Source organism: Platalea leucorodia (assembly GCF_965183815.1).
Source record: "Platalea leucorodia genome assembly, contig: HAP1_HAP1_SCAFFOLD_721, whole genome shotgun sequence".
Taxonomy (NCBI): Eukaryota; Metazoa; Chordata; class Aves; order Pelecaniformes; family Threskiornithidae; genus Platalea; species Platalea leucorodia.
Genome location: NW_028120929.1, coordinates 1 through 13554, shown reverse-complemented (window position 1 = coordinate 13554; position 13554 = coordinate 1). Strand labels below are relative to the sequence as shown.

General features: G+C 59.9%; 1 protein-coding gene across 1 annotated transcript; it reads left to right on the top strand.

Annotated features, from left to right (window-relative positions):
* Positions 1 to 214: 214 nt before the first annotated feature.
* DEDD2 (death effector domain containing 2) lies at positions 215 to 7052 on the top strand. The gene is made up of 5 exons (XM_082339328.1): positions 215 to 288; positions 730 to 1300; positions 1397 to 1489; positions 2730 to 2840; positions 6628 to 7052. The coding sequence occupies exons 2-5, from the start codon at positions 880 to 882 to the stop codon at positions 7035 to 7037; spliced, it is 1035 nt and encodes a 344-aa protein (XP_082195454.1). The 5' UTR covers positions 215 to 288; positions 730 to 879; the 3' UTR covers positions 7038 to 7052.
* The last annotated feature ends 6502 nt before the right edge of the window (positions 7053 to 13554 follow it).

Below are 13554 nucleotides of genomic sequence, written 5' to 3'. Positions count from 1 at the left end.
GGGGCGTGGCGTGCGCCGGCCCCGCCCACACACGTGGGTCACGTGTCCGGCGGCCGGCGCTCCGCGTGCCGGCGGGCGGGGAGGGGCGGGGCCGGGGCGGGGCGGGCGGGGGCGCGGGGGCCAATGCGCTTGCGCCGCGTGGGCGTGGCCGAGCGGGAGGGGGCGTGGCGCGGGGGAAGGGGGCGTGGCCCGGCGGGGGCGGCGCAGGCGCAGAGCGATCGAAGGTGCCAGAAGGATCCGGACGGCGGAGGCGGCGGCACCGGTCAGCAGCGGGCGGGGGTTTCTGAGGTAAAAATTCCCCCCCCGGGCACCGGTGGGGGCGGCGGGGGGCGGCTGCGGGGTGGGGGAGGGCGGCGGCGAGGCCTCCGGGGCGGCGGGGCTGAGGGGGGTGACAGGGGCCGGGGGGGGCTCCGAGGGCCGGGGGGGGCTCCGGGGCGGCGTGGGGGGCTCCGGGGAGGCCGTGACCGCCGTCCCCGTGGGGGTTCGAACCGCGGGTAGGCAGGGAAATGGAGGGGGGGGGGTGGGGTGAGGATGAGGAGGGAAGGTTTGGGGGGGGGGGGGAGGGGCTGCGACCCCCGGGATGGGGTGGGGGAGGGGCAGGCGCGGCGTTGGGGGGTGAGGTCACGGCTGGGGAGCCCCGGGGGGGGGGGGGGGGGTGAGGTCACGGCGCGGTCACGGCGTCCCTCACACCCCCCCCCCCCCCCCCTCTTTTTTTCCCATCCCTTCCAGGCCCCGCAGCTCATTAACGCCCCCGTTAATTGCGGCCCTGCCGGCCCCCCCCCAGCCCCGGCGGTGGAGTCCCTGCGCGCCCTCTCCCAGCTCCACTCCCCGCGGGGAGGGGAGGAAAGCGGCGCCGCCCGGCTCCCCCCGGGTTCCTCCATGTCCCGGCCTCCGGTAGCCTGGGAGGAAGAAGAATGCTTGGAGTATTATGGGATGGTGTCGCTCCATCGGCTTTTCGAGGTGGTGGGGGCCCAGCTGACCCCCAGCGACGTCGCCGTCCTCTCCTTCCTGCTGGATGAAGCCCACCCCGCCTCGCACCCGCTGGACCCCGCGCTCTGGGGGGGCGAGGGCGGCCCCTCCCCGCTGCTGGAAAGCTGGAACCGGCGGCGGCGGCACCGGCGGCGGTCGGGAAATTGGGATGAGGCAGGAGCGCGCCCCCGGAACGGCGTGGAGCTGCTGTTGGAGTTGGAACGGCGCGGGTTGTGCGACGAAGGAAACTTCCGGCATCTGCTGCAGCTCCTGCGCGTCGTCACCCGCCACGACCTCCTCCACTGCGTCACCCTCAAACGGCCCCGCACCGGTAACGGCCGCCCCCTGCCCCCGCGGGGCCGTGGGGCCGGGGCGTTCGCCACTCAACGCCGGGTTTTTTTGGGGGGGTTTGGGGGTTTTTTGGCAGTTTCACCGGAAAGATTCACCTGCGGCCCCGCCGTGGTGGGCAGCTGCCTGAACGCTGCCGCCGCCCAGCCCCGGCAGGAGCAGTGGGAGACCGGTAGGCGCCGTGGGGCGCAGCAGGGGTTGTTGTGGGGCGCCGTGGGGCGGAGCAGGGGTTGTTGTGGGGCGCTGGGGGTGTTGGAGGGGCACCGTGGGGCTCTGGGGGGGTCCGTGGGGCACAGCAGGGGTTGTTGTGGGGCGCTGGGGGTGTTGGAGGGGCACCGTGGGGCTTTGGGGGGGGACTGTGGGTCTCCGTGGGGCACAGCAGGGGTTGTTTTGGGGCGCTGTGGGGCTCTGTGGGTCTCTGTGGGGCACACGAGGGGTCTCTGTGGGTTGTTGTGGGGCACTGTGGGGCAGGCTGTGGGGCACTGTGGGTCTTGGAGGGGCTCTGGGGGGCACAGCGGGGGGCTCCGTGGGGCACAGCAGGGGGCTCCGTGGGGCACAGCAGGGGGCTCCGTGGGTCGCTGTGGGGCGCTGGGGGTCTTGGAGGGGCACCGTGGGGCTCTGGGGGGGACTGTGGGTCTCCGTGGGGCACAGCAGGGGTTGTTGTGGGGCACTGTGGGGCTTGGAGGGGCTCCGTGGGGCACTGTGGGGCTCCGTGGGGCACAGCAGGGGCCTCCGTGGGTCGCTGTGGGGCACTGTGGGTCTTGGAGGGGCACCGTGGGGGTCTGGGGGGCTCCGTGGGTTGCCGTGGGGCACACCACGGGTTGGTGTGGGGCAGCATGGGGCTCGGGGTCGCCATGGGGCACACCACGGGTTGGTGTGGGGCAGCATGGGGCTCGGGGGGGGGCTGGGGGTCGCCGTGGGGCACACCACGGGTTGGTGTGGGGCAGCATGGGGCTCGGGGGGGGGCTGGGGGTCGCCGTGGGGCACACCACGGGTTGGTGTGGGGCAGCATGGGGCTCGGGGGGGGGCTGGGGGTCGCCATGGGGCACGCCCCGGGTTGGTGTGGGGCAGCATGGGGCTCGGGGGGGGGCTGGGGGTCGCCGTGGGGCACACCACGGGTTGGTGTGGGGCAGCATGGGGCTCGGGGGGGGCTGGGGGTCGCCGTGGGGCACACCACGGGTTGGTGTGGGGCAGCATGGGGCTCGGGGGGGGCTGGGGGTCGCCGTGGGGCACGCCCCGGGTCTCCGTGGGTCGCTGTGGGGCACAGTGCGGGGCGGCGAGGGGCTCTGGGGGGCACCGTGGGTCTCTCTAGGGCACGCTGTGGGGCACCGTGGGGCACCGTGGGGCGCTGTGGGTGGTTGTGGGGCGCCGTGGGGCGCTGATCCTCGTCTCTCTCTCTCCCCCCTTCCCAGCATCCAGCTCCGGCAAGCGGAAGCGGACGAGCCGAGGCCGGACGCGGCCGCCCCTCCCCCGCCGCGCCCCCCCGCCGCCCCCCCAGGACCCCCCCGCCAAAGTCACCTGCGGTAGGCGCCCCGCCCCCGCCCCGTCGGGGCAGAGTCCCCCCTCTCCCCGTGGCGGCGGGGAGCCCAGCGCCCCCAGCCCGGTGCAGAGACTGGGGAAGCTGGCGGGACTGGGAGAGCTGGCCCAGTACGGGGACTGGGGGGACTGGGAGGACTGGGAGAGCTAGGCCAGTATGGGGACTGGGAGGACTGGCCCAGTATGGGGACTGGGAGGATTGGGAGAGCTGGCCCAGTACGGGGACTGGGAGTTGTGGGAGAGCTGGCCCAGTACGGGGACTGGGGGGACTGGGAGAGCTGGCCCAGTACGGGGACTGGGGGGACTGGGAGAGCTGGCCCAGTACGGGGACTGGGGGGACTGGGAGAGCTGGCCCAGTACGGGGACTGGGAGTTGTGGGAGAGCTGACCCAGCATGGGGAGTGGGAGTACTGGGAGAGCTACACCAGTATGGGGACTGGGAGGACTGGGAAAGCTAGGGCGGTACAGGGACTGGGAGTTCTGGGAGAGCTAGGCCAGTATGGGGAGTGGGAGTTCTGGGAGAGCTGGCCCACTATGGGGACTGGGAGTACTGGGAGAGCTAGGGCAGTACGGGGACTGGGAATACTGGGAGAGCTAGGCCAGTATGGGGAGTGGGAGTACTGGGAGAGCTGGCCTAGTATGGGGACTGGGAGTACTGGGAGAGCTAGGCCAGTACGGGGACTGGGAGGACTGGGAGAGCTGGCCCAGTATGGGGACTGGGAATACTGGGAGAGGTAGGCCAGTACGGGGACTGGGAATACTGGGAGAGCTAGGCCAGTACAGGGACTGGGAATACTGGGAGAGCTAGGCCAGTATGGGGACTGGGGGCACTGGGGGTGTCTGCCCAGTATCGAGATTGGGGAAGCTGGGAGCACTGGGAGAGCCAGCCCCGTCTGGGAACTGGGGGCACTGGGGGTGTCAGCCTAGTATGGGGACTGGGGGAACTGGGAGCACTGGGGGCCCTGGCCCAGTATGGGGACTGTAAGCCCTAGGGGTGTCAGCCCAGTATAGAGAGTGGGGGAACTGGGAGCACTGGGGGTGTCAGCCCAGTATGGGGACTGGGAGAGCCGGCCCAGTATAGGGGGACTGGGAGGATTGGGGGCGTTGGCCCAGTATGGGGACTGGGAGAACTGGTTGTGTCCGCCCCAAACAGGAACTGGGGGAGCTGAGTCCCTTGGTCCAGTAGAGGAACTGGCGTTACTGGGAGAACTGGGCCTGTGGGCTCTATGTAGGCAATGCTAGGGTGAGTCAGGCCCTTTGCCTCAGCACTGGGACTGGGTCTACTGGGAGAACTGGGCAAACTGGGCCCATGGGACTTAGGTAATATAAGGGCTACGGGAGGAGCTGGGCTGCTTGTTCCAGTACAGGAACTGGTGTTACTGGGAGAATTGGGCCTGTTGCGTCTGTATAGGTAGTTTAAAGCCTACTAGAGGAACTGGGCCCCTTGTCCCAGTGCAGGAACTGGGGTTACTGGGAGAACTGGGCCTGTTGGGTCTCTGTAGGTAGTTTAAAGGCTACTGGGGGATCTGGGCCGCTCGTCCCAGCGCAGGAACTGGTGTTACTGGGAGAACTGGGCCTGTTGGGTCTCTGTAGGTAGTTTAAAGCCTACTAGAGGAACTGGGCCCCTCGTCCCAGCACAGGAACTGGGGTTACTGGGAGAACTGGGGCTGTTGGGTCTATACAGCCAACACAAGTGTGACTGGGGCATGTGGGCTCCTCTGCTTGGCACTTGGACTGGGGTTACTGGGAGAACTGGAGCTGTTGGGTCTCTGTAGGTAGTTTAAAGGCTACTGGGGGGTCTGGGCCCCTCGTCCCAGTGCAGGAACTGGGGTTACTGGGAGACCTGCGGCTGCTGGGTCTCTGTAGGTAGTTTAAAGGCTACTGGGGGATCTGGGTCCCTTGTCCCAGCACAGGAACTGGTGTTACTGGGAAAACTGGGGTGTTGTGTCTATATGGGTAGTTTAAAGGCTCCTGGGGGATCTGGGTCCCTTGTCCCAGCGCAGGAACTGGTGTTACTGGGAGAACTGAGCCTGTTTGCTCTATAGAGACAACAGAAGGATTACTGGGGGTCTGGCCTCCTCTGCCTGGCACTTGGACTGGGCTTACTGGGAGACCTGCGGCTGTTGGGTCTCTGTAGGTCGTTTAAAGGCTACTGGGGGATCTGGGCCCCTCGTCCCAGCGCAGGAACTGGTGTTACTGGGAAAACTGGGGTGTTGTGTCTATATGGGTAGTTTAAAGGCTACTGGGGGATTGGTGTCCCTTGTCCCAGCGCAGGAACTGGGGTTACTGGGAGAACTGGGGCTGTTGGGTCTATATGGGTAGTTTAAAGGCTACTGGGGGATTGGTGTCCCTTGTCCCAGCGCAGGAACTGGGCTTACTGGGAGAACTGGGGCTGTTGGGTCTCTGTAGGTCGTTTAAAGCCCACTGGGGGGTCTGCACTCCTCGTCCCAGCGTAGGAACTGGGGTTACTGGGAGAACTGGTCCCACTGGCCCAATACAGGTAGTTTAAAGGCTACTGGGGGATTGGGGCCCCTCGTCCCAGTGCAGGAACTGGGGTTACTGGGAGAACTGGGGCTGTTGGGTCAATATGGGTAGTTTAAAGCCCACTGGGGGGTCTGGGCCCCTCGTCCCAGCGCAGGAACTGGGCTTACTGGGGGAACTGGGGCTGTTGGGTCTATGTAGGTAGTTTAAAGCCCACTGGGGGGTCTGGGCCCCTCGTCCCAGTGCAGGAACTGGGGTTACTGGGAAAACTGGGGTGTTGTGTCTATATGGGTAGTTTAAAGGCTACTGGGGGATTGGTGTCCCTTGTCCCAGCGCAGGAACTGGGGTTACTGGGAGAACTGGGCCTGTTGGGTCTCTGTAGGTAGTTTAAAGCCTACTAGAGGAACTGGGCCCCTCGTCCCAGCGCAGGAACTGGTGTTACTGGGAGACCTGTGGCTGTTGTGTCTATATGGGTAGTTTAAAGCCCACTGGGGGGTCTGGGCCCCTCGTCCCAGCGCAGGAACTGGGGTTACTGGGAGAACTGGGGCTGTTGGGTCTCTGTAGGTCGTTTAAAGCCCCCTGGGGGATCTGCGCTCCTCGTCCCAGCGTAGGAACTGGGGTTACTGGGAGAACTGGTCCCACTGGCCCAATACAGGTAGTTTAAAGGCTACTGGGTGATTGGGGCCCCTCGTCCCAGTGCAGGAACTGGGGTTACTGGGAGAACTGGGGCTGTTGGGTCTATACGGGTAGTTTAAAGCCTACTAGGGGGTCTGGGCCCCTCGTCCCAGTGCAGGAACTGGGGTTACTGGGAAAACTGGGGCTGTTGGGTCTATATGGGTAGTTTGAAGCCCACTGGGGGGTCTGGGCCCCTCGTCCCAGCGTAGGAACTGGGGTTACTGGGAGACCTGGGGCTGTTGGGTCTCTGTAGGTAGTTTAAAGGCTACTGGGGGATCTGGGCCGCTCGTCCCAGCGCAGGAACTGGGGTTACTGGGAGAACTGGGGCTGTTGGGTCTCTCTAGGTCGTTTAAAGGCTACTGGGGGATTGGTGTCCCTTGTCCCAGCGCAGGAACTGGTGTTACTGGGAGAACTGGGGCTGTTGGGTCTACGTAGGTAGTTTAAAGCCCACTGGGGGATCTGGGCCGCTCGTGCCAGCGCAGGAACTGGTGTTACTGGGAAAACTGGGGTGTTGTGTCTATATGGGTAGTTTGAAGCCCACTGGGGGGTCTGGGCCCCTCGTCCCAGCGCAGGAACTGGGCTTACTGGGAGCCTCTCACCCCCGTCCCTCTCCCCGCAGACATCCGCCTGCGCGTCCGCGCCGAGTACTGCGAGCACGAGTCGGCGCTGCGCCGCAGCGTGGCCTCCAGCCGCCCCCGCGGGCCCGGGCGTCAACTGGACGTTTTCGGTCAGGCCAGCGGCGTCCTGAAATCCCGGGATTTGGGTTCCATCCTCTGCGACATCAAATTCTCGGAGCTTTCCTACCTGGACGCTTTTTGGGGCGATTACCTGAACGGCTCCCTGCTGGAGGCGCTGAAGGGGGTCTTCCTGACGGAGGGGCTGCGGCGCGCCGTGGGGCGCGAGGCCGTGCGCCTGCTGGTCAGCGTCGACCAGGACGATTACGAGGAGGGGCGGCGGCTCCTGCTGCGGGCCGCCCGCCGGGGGGGGGGCGGCGGCGGCGGGGGGGGCGCCCAGCCCCCGCGGGGGTGAGCAAGGGGGGGGGGGGCGGCGGCCCCCGGGGCGGAATGGGGTCCCCCACTCTGCTGCGTGATGGACTTGGGGGGCGAAAAGGGGGGGCAGGGGGCTGTCACCTCGAAATGTGACCCCCCCCATTTATAATTTACTGGGGGGGGCAAAAAGGGGGGGCAGGGGGCTGTCACCTCGAAATGTGACCCCCCCCATTTATAATTTACTGGGGGGGGGGGGCAGGGGGCTGTCACCTCGAAATGTGACCCCCCCCATTTATAATTTACTGGGGGGGGCAAAAAGGGGGGGCAGGGGGCTGTCACCTCGAAATGTGACCCCCCCCATTTATAATTTACTGGGGGGGGGGGGGCAGGGGGCTGTCACCTCGAAATGTGACACCCCCCCCATTTATAATTTACGGGGGGGGGCAAAAAGGGGGGGCAGGGGGCTGTCACCCCGAAATGTGACCCCCCCCCCCATTTATAATTTAGTGGGGGGGGGCAAAAAGGGGGGGCAGGGTGTTATCACCCCCAAAATGTGACACCCCCCCCGGATCCATTATGTACTGGGGGGGGTGCAAACAGGGGGGGCAGGGGGTTTTCACCCCAAAACGTGCCCCCCCCCCCATATGTACGGGGGGGTCGCCTGCACCCCAAAATGTGCCCCCCCGTCCCCGGGGGGGTGCGGCCCCCCCCATCACCCCAAAATGAGCCGGGGGGGCACCCCTCCCCCCCCAGCTCCCCCAAACCGGGGTGCGCCCCTCCCCCCCTCTGTGGGGCTGGGGGGGGCGCCCCCTCCCCCCCCCGCTATTTTTCTAGGCGAGCCCCCCCTTTTTGGGGGGGGCGTGTACATATGTAAATGAGGCATTAAAGTAACGAGCGGGGCCGTTGCCCGCGTGTTTTGCCGTTTGGGGGGGGGGGCGATGATGTCATCGGGGGTGATGATGTCATCGGGGGGTGACGATGTCATCGGGGGGGGGTTAGAAGTCGCTCAAACCCGTGCATTGCTAAGCAGGGGGCGGTGGGGGCGGGAGGTATGGATCTATAGGCGCGGGGGCGCCTATGGCAGCTCCATAGGGGGTAGGGGGAGGCGCAGCGTACGGGGTCCCTACGTGTGTGTATACGTGGGTCCATATGGGGGTGTCTACGGGGGTCTATACGTGTGTGTATACGTGGGTCCATATGGGGGTCCATACGTGTGTGTATACGTGGGTCCATATGGGGGTGTATATGTGGATCCATACGTGGGTCTATATGTGGGTCCATACATGGGTCCATACGTGTGTGTATACGTGGGTCTATACGTGTGTGTATACATGGGTCCATACGTGGGTGTATACGTGGGTCTATATGTGGGTCCATACATGTGTATATGTGGGTCCATACGTGTGTATATGTGGGTCTCTACGTGGGTCTCTACATGTGTGTATACGTGGATCTATACGTGGGTCCATACGTAGGTCCATACATGTGCGTATATGTGGGTGCATACATGGATCTATACGTGTGTGTATACATGGGTCCCTATGTGGATCTATACGTGGATCCATATGTGTGTGTATACGTGTGCGTATATGTGGGTGTATATGTGTATCTATACGTGTGTGCATATGTGGGTCCATACGTGTGTGTGTGTATATGGATCTATACGCGCGTCCATACATAGGTCCATACGTGTGTGTATACGTGGATCTATATGTGGGTCCATATGTGGGTCCGTATATGGCTCCGTATGTGTGTATATGTGGGTGTATACGTGGATCTATACGTGTGTGTACGTGGCTCCATACGTGTGTATATGTGGGTGTATACGTGGATCTATACGTGTGTGTACGTGGCTCCGTACATGTGTATATGTGGGTGTATACGTGGATCTATACGTGTGTGTATACGTGGCTCCATACGTGTGTATATGTGGGTGTATACGTGGATCTATATGTGTGTATACGTGGCTCCATACGTGCGTGTACGCGTCTGCATGGCCCCGTATGGAACCGGTGGCTGCAGGGGGGTGGAGCCGGGGTGCGCGTGAAGGTAAAGAGACCTATAGTGCGTATGTCCACCTATAGATGGGTTGAAGAGACCTATAGTGCGTACGTCCACCTATAGATGGGTGAAGAGACCTATAGTGCGTACGTCCACCTATAGATGGGTGAAGAGACCTATAGTGCGTACGTCCACCTATAGATGGGTGAAGAGACCTATAGTGCGTACGTCCACCTATAGATGGGTGAAGAGACCTATAGTGCGTACGTCCACCTATAGATGGGTGAAGAGACCTATAGTGCGTACGTCCACCTATAGATGGGTGAAGAGACCTATAGTGCGTACGTCCACCTATAGATGGGTGAAGAGACCTATAGTGCGTACGTCCACCTATAGATGGGTGAAGAGACCTATAGTGCGTACGTCCACCTATAGATGGGTGAAGAGACCTATAGTGCGTACGTCCACCTATAGATGGGTGAAGAGACCTATAGTGCGTACGTCCACCTATAGATGGGTGAAGAGACCTATAGTGCGTACGTCCACCTATAGATGGGTGAAGAGACCTATAGTGCGTACGTCCACCTATAGATGGGTGAAGAGACCTATAGTGCGTACGTCCACCTATAGATGGGTGAAGAGACCTATAGTGCGTACGTCCACCTATAGATGGGTGAAGAGACCTATAGTGCGTACGTCCACCTATAGATGGGTGAAGAGACCTATAGTGCGTACGTCCACCTATAGATGGGTGAAGAGACCTATAGTGCGTACGTCCACCTATAGATGGGTGAAGAGACCTATAGTGCGTACGTCCACCTATAGATGGGTGAAGAGACCTATAGTGCGTACGTCCACCTATAGATGGGTGAAGAGACCTATAGTGCGTACGTCCACCTATAGATGGGTGAAGAGACCTATAGTGCGTACGTCCACCTATAGATGGGTGAAGAGACCTATAGTGCGTACGTCCACCTATAGATGGGTAAAGAGACCTATAGTGCGTACGTCCACCTATAGATGGGTAAAGAGACCTATAGTGCGTACGTCCACCTATAGATGGGTAAAGAGACCTATAGTGCGTACGTCCACCTATAGATGGGTAAAGAGACCTATAGTGCGTACGTCCACCTATAGATGGGTAAAGAGACCTATAGTGCGTATGTCCACCTATAGATGGGTAAAGAGACCTATAGTGCGTATGTCCACCTATAGGGGGAGAAAGGTGAAGAGATCGGTAGTGTATACGTCCACCTATAGAGGGATAAAGAGGCCTATAGGTGTGAAGCTGTGTCCGAGGGGCAGGGAAGCGTGGGATCCATAGGGGGTTTATGGCGCCTATAGGCTCTATAGGTGCGAGCGGAGGAGCTACGGGGGATGGGAACCGGTACGGAAGCGCCAATAGGACAGAGAAGTGTAAAGAGTATATAAGTGCCATAGGATATGTACGTGTAGAGATAAGTGTAAATAGGATATATAGGTGTAGATATAAGTGCCAGTAGAATATATAAGTGTAGATATAAGTGCTAACAGAATATATAGGTGTAGATATAAGTGCCAATAGAATATATAAGTGCAGATATAAGTGCTAATAGAATATATAGGTGTAGATATAAGTGTTAATGGAATATATAGGTGTAGATATAAGTGCCAATAGAGTATATAAGTGTAGATATAAGTGCTAATGGAATATATAGGTGTAGATATAAGTGCCAATAGAGTATATAAGTGTAGATATAAGTGCTAATGGAATATATAGGTGTAGATATAAGTGCCAATAGAATATATAAGTGTAGATATAAGTGCTAATGGAATATATAGGTGTAGATATAAGTGCCAATAGGATATATAAGTGTAGATATAAGTGCCAATAGGATATATAAGTAAATCGAGTATATAAGTGGCGCTATAAGTGCAAATAGGACATACAAGCGTAAACAGAGTATATAAGTAGATGTAAGTGGAAACATATACGTGCGAATAGGGTATAGAAGGGTAGATAGCAACGTAAACACCGAAGTGGGAATAGCGTGTAAGTGTAAACAGAATATATAGGTGTAAATAGAATATATAGGTGTAAATAAATAGAATATATAGGTGTAAACAGAGAGTCTCAATATAGATGTGACTATATGTAAGGTGGACGTATATAACGAGGCTATCATTGGGACCTAGGCGTAAGCAGCTGCGAGGAGACGGGCGGCTGTCGGGGCAGGCGTATAGGTGCAGGCGGGTGCGCGAGTGCCGCCTCGGAGGCCGCACGTTCTCTATAGGTGGCAACACCCTATACGACAAGCGCCGCGAGAGCTGAGGCGGAGCGGCAGAGCCGTGCGCGCGTATCCTATAGGAGCAGGGGCGACGGGGCCCGGGCAGAGCAACGAGGCACCTATAGGGGAGCGACGAGGCACCTATACGTAGGAGGCGGCGACGCAGCCGGAGAGGGCGCCTATAGAAGGTATAAATCACCCATACGGTGCCGTGCGGCGCCTATAGAAGGTATAAAGCACCCATACGGTGCTGTGCGGCACCTATAGAAGGTATAAAGTGCCCATATGGTACTGTGAGGCGCCTATACAATGTATAAAGCACCCATACGGTGCTGTGCGGCACCTATAGAAGGTATAAAGCACCCATACGGTGCTGTGCAGCACCTATAGAAGGTATAAAGCACCCATATGGTACTGTGAGGCGCCTATACAATGTATAAAGTGCCCATACGGTGCCGTGCGGCACCTATAGAAGGTATAAAGCACCCATATGGTACTGTGAGGTGCCTATAGAATGTATGAAGCACCTGTACAGTGCCGTGCGGTGCCTATAGAAGGTATAAAGCGCCCGTATGGTGCTGTGCAGTGCCTATAGGAGGCATAAAGCACCCTTACGGTACCATGAGGCGCCTATAGAAGGTATAAAGCACCCATACGGTGCCATGCGGTGCCTATAGAAGGTATAAAGCACCCATATGGTACCATGAGGCGCCTATAGAATGTATAAAGCACCTGTACAGTGCTGTGTGGCACCTATAGAAGGTATAAAGCACCCATATGGTACTGTGAGGCGCCTATACAATGTATAAAGTGCCCATACGGTGCCGTGCGGCACCTATAGAAGGTATAAAGCGCCCATATGGTACCATGAGGTGCCTATAGAAGGCATAAAGCACCCGTACGGTACCATGAGGCACCTATAGAAGGTATAAAGCACCCATATGGTGCCGTGTGGTGCCTATAGAAGGTATAAAGTGTCCATATGGTGCCGTGCGGCGCCTATAGAAGGTATAAAGCGCCCATATGGTACCATATGGCACCTATAGAAGGTATAAAGCACCTGTATGGTGCTGTGAGGCACCTATAGAAGGTATAAAGCGCCCATACGGTGCCTATAGAAGGTATAAAGCGCCCATACGGTGCCGTGTGGCCCCTATAGAAGGTATAGAGCGCCCATACGGTGCCTATAGAAGGTATAAAGCGCCCATACGGTGCCTATAGAAGGTATAAAGCACACATATGGTTCCGTGCGGCACCTATAGAAGGTATAAAGTGCCCATATGGTACCATGTGGCACCTATAGAAGGTATAAAGCACCCGTATGGTGCTGTGTGGTGCCTATAGAAGGTATAAAGTGCCCATACGGTGCCTATAGAAGGTATAAAGTGTCCATACGGTGCCGTGCGGCCCCTATAGAAGGTATAGAGCGCCCATACGGTGCCTATAGAAGGTATAAAGCGCCGATACGGTGCCGTGCGGCACCTATAGAAGGTATAGAGCGCCCGTACGGTGCCTATAGAAGGTATAAAGCGCCCATACGGTGCCGTGCGGCACCTATAGAAGGTATAGAGCGCCCGTACGGCGCCTATAGAAGGTGTAAAGTGCCCATACGGTGCCGTGCGGCCCCTATAGAAGGTATAGAGCGCCCATACGGTGCCTATAGAAGGTATAAAGCGCCCATACGGTGCCGTGCGGCACCTATAGAAGGTATAGAGCGCCCATACGGTGCCTATAGAAGGTATAAAGCGCCCATACGGTGCCGTGCGGCACCTATAGAAGGTATAGAGCGCCCGTACGGTGCCTATAGAAGGTATAAAGCGCCCATACGGTGCCGTGCGGCACCTATAGAAGGTATAGAGCGCCCGTACGGCGCCTATAGAAGGTGTAAAGTGCCCATACGGTGCCGTGCGGCCCCTATAGAAGGTATAGAGCGCCCGTACGGCGCCTATAGAAGGTGTAAAGCGCCCATACGGTGCCGTGCGGCCCCTATAGAAGGTACAGAGCGCCCGTACGGCGCCTATAGAATGCCCACATTGCGGCGTTGCCCCGGGGGGGCGCAGGGAACCCCGGGTTTGGGGGGAAATGGGGGGAGATGCACGGGGGGGGGGGGGCGGTTGGGGGCCGCCGGGGGGGGGGGCCCAGCGCGGAGCCAGAGCCCCCCGCGTGCCCCTCCCCCCCCCCGCGTGCCCCGCCCCCCCCGCGTGCCCCTCCCCCCCCCGCGCGTGTTTCCCCCCCCCCCCGGGGGCTGCTCCCCCCCACACCACCGCCCCTCCCCCACCGCCCCTCCCC